Source organism: Galleria mellonella, unplaced genomic scaffold (genome assembly GCF_026898425.1).
Source record: "Galleria mellonella isolate WM207_F2 unplaced genomic scaffold, CSIRO_AGI_GalMel_v1 utg200, whole genome shotgun sequence".
Taxonomy (NCBI): domain Eukaryota; kingdom Metazoa; phylum Arthropoda; class Insecta; order Lepidoptera; family Pyralidae; genus Galleria; species Galleria mellonella.
Genome location: NW_026442034.1, coordinates 2,443,712 through 2,454,997, shown reverse-complemented (window position 1 = coordinate 2,454,997; position 11,286 = coordinate 2,443,712). Strand labels below are relative to the sequence as shown.

Genomic DNA, 11,286 nt, shown 5'->3' with positions numbered 1-11,286 from the left:
ATATATTCACAACTAGAACAATTATTTTCAATTTTACCTAAACCTTTTCTCGTAATGGGCGATTTTAATGCTCAACACCAATCGTGGGGCAGTTCTACTTCTAATTTTTATGGTGGAAAACTCCTGACGATAATTGACACTTACAACTTATGTATTATTAACTCAGATGTACCAACACGTAGAACTGCACCGAATGAAGGGTTTAGTGCTCCTGACATTTCAATATGTTCTTCTGATTTAGCTTCTTCACTGTCGTGGTATCCTCATTCCTCTACTTTCGGAAGCGATCACTTTCCCCTCATTCTTTCTTTTCCAATTTCCATTCCCTCAAGTCGAAAGAGTGGTCCTCGGCTTAAATATAATTTATCAAATGTAGACTGGAATATTTACAAACAATATTTAGATAATAAAATATCGGAGTTACCTATTGTTTACCATGGAAATGAACATCAATGTTGTAATGACTTGATGATAAATATGAAGGAGGTTGCTGATTTATTATTTCCTGTTAAAAATAGTGCTTCAGGGAAAATTCCCTCGCCACCTTGGTGGGACAAAGATTGTACGGAAGCAATTAAAAATCGTAAAGAGGCTGAAAAAAATTATAATAATTACATGACACCAGAAAATTTTGAAATTTACACCGCAGTTTCACGTTCTACTCGAAAACTACTGAAAAAAAAGAAATTAGAAGGCTGGAGAAGATTTTGTTCTTCTATCTGTCCAGAAGTTAATTCATCAGTCGTTTGGAATAATATTAAAAGATTCAGATCTGCCTTTAGTGATCATACATCACGTTCTGCACTCGATTTAACTTTAGCGAATAAATTTTTAGATCGCCTTGCTCCTAGTTATGTGCCGGAATGCCTTTACAATATTTCTCTATCCGTCTCTGACGAATTATTCGAACTTGACTCTCCTTTTACTCTAGTAGAACTTAAAGGTGTTCTAGCTTCTATTAAAGACTCTGCACCGGGAGAAGACGGTATACCGTATTCCTTTTTTAAAAATGCTAGCGATGCGACATTAATTTACTTTTTAAATATAATTAATTCCATAATTATTTCGGGAAATATACCTACTTCATGGAAGTCTCAGATTATTATACCATTTCTAAAGCCTCATAAACCACCTTCTGAACCATCTTCATACCGTCCTGTTGCACTTTCCTCTGTCTTACTAAAGCTAGCTGAACATTTAGTGAAAAACCGTCTAGAATGGTTTTTAGAAAGTAATAACTTACTATCCCCGAACCAGTTTGGTTTTAGGAAAGGTAAGAGCACCTTAGATAATGTGAGCATTCTTATTTCAGATATTCATATAGCTTTCTCACAAAATTTGTCAATCCTCTCAGCCTTTTTAGATATAAATTCTGCCTATGATAATGTAATAATTTCTATTTTAAAAACTAAATTACAAGCTCTAAATGTACCGGTAATGCTTTCTAATTTCATTATTAATATTTTATCAGAAAGAACAATATATATGAATTTAGATGAAGATACCAAATTATCTAGAACAGTATGGAAAGGCCTTCCACAAGGATCTGTTCTCAGTCCAATCTTATTTAACATATACACATACGATCTAGAATTATTCCTTGATAAATCCGTCAAAATTTTACAATATGCTGATGATCTTTTATTATATTTTATTGCGAAGTCCATAGAATCTGCTTCTGCCAAATTATCTGATTCATTAGATTTGTTAAAAACGTGGTTAGATGCAAATGGTCTTAATCTTTCTGTAACCAAGAGTAGTGTAGTTTTGTTTTCAAGAATGAGATCACCGCAACAAATTAAGGTGCTTTATGATAACTCATACATTCCTATAAAGACTGAAATTAAATTTTTAGGTATTGTGCTAGATAATAAATTAACAGGTCTGTCCCACTGTAATTATATTTCTACGAAATGTGAGCGTAACCTCAACATTCTTAGGTGCCTTGCTGGAGTTTGGTGGGGAGCACATCCCGTTTCACTAAAACTTGCTTATAATGGTCTTATAAGGAGTGTCATTGATTATGGAACTTTTTTGTTAGCTCCAGGAAGTTCATTTGCTTTTAAGAAATTGGATTTAATTCAATCAAAGGCCTTGAGGATTATCTCTGGAGCAATGAAATCAAGTCCAATCAATGCTTTACAGCTCGAAGTCGGTGATCCACCTTTGGTTTTAAGAAGACAATATCTATCTGATCGCTTCTTTTTTCGTTGTTTACAATTATCTGATCATCCGCTTATTCAAAAGTTATCTCAACTACATATCTTTATTTCGTCTTCATCTTATTGGAAACATAAAAAACCTCCATGTTTAATACAAAGTTATGAAAAATATAAATCCATAGAATCTCCCACTTTTACATCGTCCTGTTTTCCCATTTATAAATGCTCATATCAATCTTTAGTTTTATCTCCTAATATTAAATATGATTTTGGGTTATTAAAAAATGATTCAGAATTGAATGCCAAATTTATGTTTATAACTGACATTGAATGGAATGAATGGCACTACATCTTTACTGATGCATCAAAACCAGACAATAGCGGTTGTGTAGGTGTGGGTGTGTTTCATTCACAATTTAATATCGTTCAAAAAATTAAACTTCCACCGGAGTCTTCAGTTTTTACCGGGGAATGTTATGGTATTTTAAAAGCTGTAGAATATATACTTTTAATGAAATTACATAAGGCAATAGTTTTCACTGACTCTATGAGCTCTTTGCAAGCTCTAGCCAAATATCCGTTTAAATCAAAACCAGTTTATCCCATTATTTGTGACATAAGACAAAGTCTTTATCTTTGCATGTTGAGAGGGTATTCCGTTTCTTTTGCCTGGTTACCAGGACACAGTGGTATTAGCGGCAATGACAAAGCTGACCTTATTGCAAGAGAGGCTGTAACTTGTGGTGATATGTATCCGTATCATAATTACTGTAGTGACCTAGCTTGTCTCCCAAAAATATATTTAAGGTATGCCTGGAAGGAATATTGGGAAAAAACAAGTACAATAAAAGGAAGATTTTATCGCCTTATACAACCCGATATTCCTTTCAAACCATGGTTTTGTAAATTAAAGCTTGGAAAGTCCGCAACAACTATTATAACTCGTATGCGTCTAGGTCACGTATGCACACCTTCTCATTTATACAAGCTTGGTATTGTACAAAGTTCGTCGTGTAATTGCGGTGCTGAAGTGGCAGACTTGAATCATATATTCTTCTCATGTTCTAAATTTGACCACACCTCCCTTTTTAATCATCTCCGATCCATCCGTGTTCCATTCCCAACTTCTATTCTTACTCTACTTTCTTCCAATGATCCTATTATCTATAAAATACTATCTTCATATATATATGATAACAATATTAAGATTTAGTTATATTACATGAATACATTTATAGTTGCATCAATTGCTTTTCCTATATATTTATAAGTATATTCTCATATGTACAAGTATATCCTTCATATCCTATAAATATCCTAGACCTAATCCTTATCCTTTCTAAATTCGTTTGTGTTAGATATTTTTATTACTATTATCGTTTCCCCGTTTTGTACTTGGCAAAATACCCTAATATCGGGGTGAACGCCACAAAAAAGAAAAAAAAAAAAAATCTATTTGTCACTGTCAGTATCAATTGTTAATTGAATACATATGTATACATAAACTCAATGTTGCTTTCAAAAATTTCCCTTCATTTTAGTAAATATTTAAATTATGGTCTATACAAAAAACGTAACAAAAAAAAATAATTTAATCGTTTATTGAATTAAATTGATAACATTGTTGCACCTATAATTAAAATTAAATATTTAAATATACCCAAATTCAAGTACATAAACGAAGTATTACAAAATTTTATATTTAGTCTTAAACGATATAAAATATCAATTTAAAGTTTATATTAATCTTCTATTGTATTATGTATAGTATACTGCATTTTTGTTAAATATATTTTTTTTATGAAAAATAAGAAATCTTGTTACAATAAGAAAGAAAGAAAGAAAACATTGCAAACAACAAATACAATAGTAAACAAACTTTACATTTGTTATTACCAACGTGACCGCCACTCAGCAATAACGCATTAACGGATAAAAAAGTTATCTCAAAATGGAGATTTAATTAATCTCTGAATAGATAATAAATACATAATATTTACATAATATTTACGGTACTTCGAAATTACCTAACAAAAATTATTTTATCCAACTTTTGAAACGTCTTTACTCTGGGATAAATATTATTAGAATCAAGGAACAATAGAATTAAAGTTGGCAACACTAACATAAACTTCAGTACTGCAAAAACTGCAGTTATTATATTCTTTGCTGCTTGTTTATCTGCAAACTGCAACTCTAATGCAAGCTTGTCGAGAAAAACAAATCTCTATCTCAAATTTTGTTTCGTCTTTGTAGAAATTTATTGCTAAGTTAGAATTTGTTTAATTTACAAATGGGCATTGTGTTTTATAACCTACAGCAACAACATAAAAAAAGGTGATTATTCAAAATGAATCAAACAATAAACGTAGATCAACTGAATTCTGCGCTTACTTCTCTCAGGACCCTTCGCTTAAGCGTCAGCCATGTTTTCGAAACGTTAGCAAATGGCCTCCGCGCTGACCACGGAGAAGACGGCAAGGAAAAGTTTCTTCTTGAGCTCCAGGAGCTCCTTACTAATGTTAATATCAATCTACGTGATTTGGAACAAACTGTCACCGGCCTCCCGATACCTACAGCGCCATTCAACTTGGGAAACACGACTTATCTAAGCCAAGAAACTACTCAAGAGCGGCAGGGATTATATACTCAATTAGTAAACAGTTACAAATGGACTGACAAAATACACGAGTACAGTTCCTTCGCCCACTCGTTACTGAGTCAGAATTCTTTAAAGCGGTCATATATCAACTCTGGAAGTACGAAAAGACGCGGCAAGTTACAGAGTACTCACAATGTATCGCCGCTGCAAGTGGACAATGTTATCAACAACATTGATAGATCATACAATGACATGAAAATCACAATTTCCCGTCCGTATGCTAGCAATGCTGTTGTACAGATAAATTTGAGCCATGTACTGAAGGCTGTGGTCGCTTTCAAGGGATTATTGATGGAGTGGGTTATGGTGAGAGGTTACAATGAGACACTGGAGCTGTGGACAGAGTCAAGGCACCATGTGTTCAGGAAAGTCACAGAGAATGCCCATGCAGCAATGTTACACTTTTATTCACCAACACTCCCCGAGCTGGCTGTCCGATCATTCATGACATGGCTACACAGTTATGTGAACCTATTTAGTGAACCTTGCAAGAAATGTGGGTGCCACCTACACCACACATCATTGTTGCCTCCCGCCTGGAGGGATTTCCGTACATTAGAACCATTTCATGACGAGTGCAAGCAATAGTCAATGTGGTATTGAATGGGCAAGTGCCATATATTCACAATGACACTATCTCCTTCAATAAAGTTAACATATACAAAGATATTATTATTTTTAACAGTATATTTCCATTATGAATTAATATTCTATATATTTTTTCTAATTAGTTTAAACATTTTTCTTATTTAAGAGTTTCCTCTTATTGGTGCAGCTAAATCTTGATTTCTTTTCCAGCCAGCTCTGTTCCAGGCCATATCTTTGGCCTCTCTATACAACGTGACACCTGTGAATTTACAGGGTGCAGAGGAGTTACATGTGAGTCTTCAAAAATGGTAACATATGAGGGTATCATGGACGAAACAGTATACTCTGTTATATCCATGGTACTGCTCATATCTATAGGTGACAGTTACTACTTTCCATCAGGTGGACTGTCAGCCTGTTTGCCATTCTAAGTTGCATAAAAAAAATACTACTGTTTCCTGTATTGGTCCCATATATATATTTCTGGGTCTTTCCCTTCCTCTTTTGCCCTATTTTTTTCTTCTAGTATGCTCTTTAAAGTTGTTGTATTAGTTGTAAAGTTGTGTTAATACCTAACAAGACAGTAACATAGTAATTTATACCAATTAAAATAAATTTATATAAAATTTATGTCTTTATTTAACAATATATCTACCTGAATATAATTAACTATCACATTATAAAATATACAACTTAAAAAAAAGCAAAAATCTATTCAGAACAACTTTTCTTCTAAATTTTGTACATATGTATGTAACTCCAGTCTTAACAAATAATTATATACAAATAGCACTGATTATAATCTCAAGTAAATGGTTTACACATAGCTATAGTATGATCAACACTGCATGTCACATTCAAGACGTGAGCTCCTATTGATACCCTCAGGGGAAAATGTTGATCTTTTGCATGTCCAAGGCCGAGGCATCCATGTCTATTCCTCCCCCAAGTGTATAGATCTCCGGTATTTGTTATCGCAGCTAAATGACCAATCCCACATGCGACACTTTCAACAACACATTCAGGGTTGAATTCATTCCGCCCAAATAGAGCTGGTGGAATTTGTTTTGGGCTGGCTGTGTGCTGAACATTAGGTCCTAGACCTAGTAAGCCAAAACCCCATACAAAAACGTCACCGTTTTCTGAAAAATTTCATTAATTGTAAGTTCATTTAGTTTAGTTACAAAGAATTGTTATAAAATATCAAAACTTAACCCTTCCTTGTATACTGGCAGAAATTTCCATCATAACATTGAATGCCTAAAACTTATATATAAGATCAAGTTCACTTTAAGTTGATTGTGTCTGGATAATTTTTTAAGGTCCATTGTAGAAAAAAAAAACATAGCTGTCAAATTTATTATTTTAACCATTTTTTTCTTTAATTTTAAACATGAATTATATCACTGATTATATGACGTTGATTTTACCAATAAAAAAATCATGCAAAGAAGGGTTAATTTGGTGAGAAATCATATATACATTCAAACTGTGTAAGTACCTATATGTTTTAAATATATGACGAGATTTTTCTAATTTTTTATATTATATAATTATTTATTTTTTAATATTATTTGTGTATTTCTCTATACGACACTAAAAATTAAGTATAAAAATATACATTTCAATATTTGTACACATTGTTTTCTAAAATATAAATTATAATAAACTGTTTACCACTGCTTTGTTTGCATGATTTATAGGGGATAGATTTTCTATGTCAACACTCATATACATATCTAGGAGACATATAGAAAAATTTAAATATATACTGATTATTATAATAATAATAATAAAAAGAGGCGACTCACTCCCGGGAAAGATGCAGAAACCGGTGCTCTTATATACTGCCCGCATTGTATGCCGGTTTCTCTCCCTGGGGTCCAGGTTAGTTTACAATCTCCTCTCCTTAAGTGGGGAGATATAAATTAAAAAAAAAATAGATTAATACAAACCATTAACTATCAAACAAAAGGATCCCCCAGCTGCTATGTCCATAATCTTTCCCAATCCTTTAGTAAAATTGACTAGGGCATATGACATATTGACTTGTTGCTGTTTTGTATTCATTGGCACTTGGCCATATTCAGAGTTCCCCCAACCAAATAGTTCACCTTTATCTACAAATATAAAATATATAAAACATAATTAATCAATAATATTTCACGTTACATTATATACATAGAACATTAAGCCTCAAAAACTAGTCAAATTTTTGTCAGCCATATAGTTGTTAAATTAGCTGACTCATTTTTTTTACCAGTGTTCTAGATACTTACGCATAAAATGAATTTTGACGTATTATTTAAAAAATTATAAAATGGATGTTTACACATTAAAAAGAAACAGAAATTATAAGAGAAGATAAATACAGGAGTTCTAAAGGAATCACTCATAACTATTTATCACGCAAAATTGTAAAAAGGTAAAAATAGAATTTTCCAAAGCGGTTTAGAATTAAAGAAGTTATGAGGTACGAAAAATAAAAAGTTCTTTTTGAAGTTGGTTAAAAATATTTAAAATACCTACCATTCAAAGCTAATACACAGTCGACAGTGGACGCGACTTTCACGATCTTTTCACTTGTTATGTCCCCTTTTACTGGTGCAGGTATACCCTGGTTTTCATATGTGCCAATACCTGTCTGCCCATCAGCACCCCAACCACATGCATACACTTTCCCAGATTCTGTTATAAATAGGCTAAAAATATAAAAGATATATATCATAAAACAACTCCAATTCATGACGTCATAGTCAAGAATTTCTATGCCGACTTTATTAGTTCATATTGTAAAAGAAACCTTACAAGTTACTAATTAAAAGTTTTTTTCTCACTACACTTACGTATGGTCTTGTCCACAGCATATACCGGTGATATTTTCTTTTCCCAGTCTCCTTATATTATGGGACGCCATGCTACCCCTGTATTCCTCATTGGGATTAATCTTCCTACCACACTGTCCATATGCATTATTACCTAATGTATAAACACCTTCATTGTCCGTCAATATTGCTGTATGTGCACGGCCTGCACTTAAACCAACAATCTACAAATTATTATAAATTATTTTATTTAAAAAAAATGTAAATTCAATATTAACAAAATTAATACAGAGACATGCATAGTGCTATATTATAATTTTTTTTTAATTTTTAATAATAAAAAAATGTAGAGCATTACATTATTAAATGAGGTAATTTAATAATGTAATTCTCTACATTTTTTTATTATTAAAAATAAAGAAAATATATTCTACTCTAACGATCTAGCCTGACTTCGCACAGGTAAATAGCATGTTGGAACATAATATATAACCGTTACTGATAATATAGTTTTCTATAGATGAAAGAATTTTTAAAATTAGTTGAGTAGTTTCTAAGTTTATCTATTACAATCAAATCTTTCCTCTTTATATTAGTATAGATGTTCAATAGCTATGTTGCACAACAGTAGTTAGTCTTGTCCTCTAGACACAAAGGGCTCCTCCAGTATTTTCGATTTTTTCCTATCCATTGCTGACCTGAGCCACAATGCACCCAAAACACTTTTAATTACATCTGACCACTTTTTGTGTACCTTGTGTCTCATTTTTCTTTTATACCACAAGATGGCAAACAAGCATACAGCATGTCTGATGATACAGTCACTGTGACCTATGGACACCTACGGGTGTCATGTACGCATCGCCAACCCTGAAGAAACTTTCATATACCCTTTTTAAAGAAACCCATACTGTATTTCCTAGTGTAAACCTCGGTAGAGATCTCATTCCACAGCCTAAGTGTTCACAGTAGTAAATTTCTTTGAACCCTGTTAGAATGAATTCCCTATAGATAGTAAACAGTGCGTCATATAGTATATGTCTCATATAGTGAGTTGATAATACAGCTTAAATCACATCATAGTTTTAGCAAGATTTTTAAGATGTAGCTATTTATTAAATAATGATATTAAAATTCAATAGAATTACACCTTAGTCTCCAATGATTTGTATGGAATATAAATAGGTGCTGGACTAAGTAACAGCTCTAATGGGTGACCAATGCGGGGTGCATGGTATCCTATCTGTGAGTCTGTGTTGATCCCTGTACCAAACACCTTGTGCTGCTCATTTGTCTTGATTGCTATCACTGTGAAACCATACCCACAAGCTACTTGAGTCACCTGCAATCAAATAATATAATGTATCTATTTAGTTTTTTTTCTGGTTATTTTTTTAATATTGGCAAAGGACTAGTATTGCCCATTATGCCATTAACAAACAGGAAATGAGATAGAATATTAAAAAGGAATACTAAGGATTTTGGTATTAGTAGTTTGACGTTATAATGTCGAATAAAAGAAGCTATGGAATTATAGATAAATTTTTACTAGTCTTACAATGCAAAGCTGTGGTATTAAAAATAATAAAGTAGATTTTGAAATCAACATTTAACTATAACAGTATTGTTACTATTAATTAATTACTACTGAATGACAATATAATATTAAATAGTATTAACAGTGTTACATCATTGGGAGACCGACAGATGTACAAGCACCATCCCAAAGACAAAGCTTAAGTTGCCTTCCCTTCTTATGAGTTTGTGCCTCATAAAATAAATGCCTTTATTGATTGTGTTAATAAATACTTATTTAATAAATATTTACATTTCACTGCTTATAATACATAAAACAAGCAAATACCTAAATTGAGCATGATTTTAATGACTTATACAGTATGAATGTTAAGAATATGCCTCTAACTCCATTGTCAATGTTTTTGTTCAAATCATTTGCTATGATTTGAACAAATAATATACTATTTAATAAAAGAAAGTTTAGAAAATCATACATCAAATCTTTCTGCAATACTGGATCTCATAGGGTGCCATGCCAACGAGAAGTCATTTTTGTAAGCTTTCTTGCCTCGTTTACCCCTTGGTAAATGTACACCGAGTGCACCGGTTTCCGCCAGTCCCCACACATATACGCGCCGGTCTGAACTTTTGCTCAGTGGATACTGGAATACTAAATTAAGAAAAAGGTTATAAAACTAATTTGTAAATTAACATAGAATTATTTTAAATAATAATAGACAATAATCATACTAGATGGCTAATTTATGTAATTAAAACCATTTTTAATGAAACAATGAAGATAATTATTTACTTGGCAACTGCTCTTCTTCACTTGGATCGTGCATTTTCTTCTTGGTAGTAGCATAGCGGCGATTTATTCTTGTAATACTACTTAATTTGATATTTCTTTGGCATAGAACTTTTATAATAGAATTCATTTTAATTTGTAGAAAAAATATTTTAGCATTTTTTATAACTTAAACTTTTGAAATTTCGAGGTTATCGTCGATTATTGACATTGACAATCTTTATGACTGATTGATAGAAAAATGACTGACATTTAATTTTTTTTTTATCCATTTATGGAATCGACGATATCGATCCAAATTTATGTACTCTTTCATAAATACTCCCTGTTATAAAGAAGGGTCCAGGTTTAGTATATAAGCATACAAAAATCGATACTATCTTCTGTTACTAACTAGGTGTTCATTCTAGTATTTTCTAAAAACATTATTTTAGATTAACATTATACTACGTCAATGACATATTATTATATATATACTGAGGGTCTACCATGAAATGTTTTCCGAAATTTCGGAGTCAAACGAAACAGAAATTTGATGTTAAAATTACATAATACATGCCGTTTGGAAATATTGAAAATGTTAAAATATTGTTCCTTTTAACTTTTATGATAGGATGTATGACGAACGAAATGTTAAACTCCATTTATTGATCCAATTTTGGTATAAACAAAAACACGAAATTGAGTCCGAAATTTCGGATTTTCATTTCATGGTAGACCCAC

The 11,286-nt window shown here is 32.0% G+C and overlaps 2 protein-coding genes across 2 annotated transcripts; one reads left to right on the top strand and one right to left on the bottom strand.

The window, feature by feature from the left end:
• Window positions 1-4,270: 4,270 nt before the first annotated feature.
• Window positions 4,271-6,042, top strand: LOC113516463 (mediator of RNA polymerase II transcription subunit 27). The gene has a single exon (XM_026900880.3). The coding sequence runs from the start codon at window positions 4,513-4,515 to the stop codon at window positions 5,410-5,412; it is 900 nt and encodes a 299-aa protein (XP_026756681.1). The 5' UTR covers window positions 4,271-4,512; the 3' UTR covers window positions 5,413-6,042.
• A 147-nt stretch (window positions 6,043-6,189) lies between these two features.
• On the bottom strand, window positions 6,190-10,791 carry LOC113516458 (RCC1-like G exchanging factor-like protein). The gene is made up of 7 exons (XM_026900875.3): window positions 10,567-10,791; window positions 10,250-10,425; window positions 9,388-9,579; window positions 8,259-8,461; window positions 7,942-8,114; window positions 7,368-7,532; window positions 6,190-6,554 (listed from the first exon to the last, which is right to left on the bottom strand). The coding sequence occupies exons 1-7, from the start codon at window positions 10,691-10,693 to the stop codon at window positions 6,217-6,219; spliced, it is 1,374 nt and encodes a 457-aa protein (XP_026756676.2). The 5' UTR covers window positions 10,694-10,791; the 3' UTR covers window positions 6,190-6,216.
• Between the last annotated feature and the right edge of the window lie 495 nt (window positions 10,792-11,286).

Coding starts and splice junctions, on each gene's coding strand:
- LOC113516463 (XM_026900880.3), top strand. CDS start 4,513: ATGAATCAAACAATAAACGTAGATCAACTGAATTCTGCGCTTACTTCT.
- LOC113516458 (XM_026900875.3), bottom strand. CDS start 10,693: ATGAATTCTATTATAAAAGTTCTATGCCAAAGAAATATCAAATTAAGT. Junction 8,462..9,387: donor ACAAATCATTGGAGACTAAG/GTGTAATTCTAT, acceptor AATAATTTGTAG/ATTGTTGGTTTAAGTGCAGG. Junction 7,533..7,941: donor CTGTGTATTAGCTTTGAATG/GTAGGTATTTTA, acceptor TTATATTTGTAG/ATAAAGGTGAACTATTTGGT.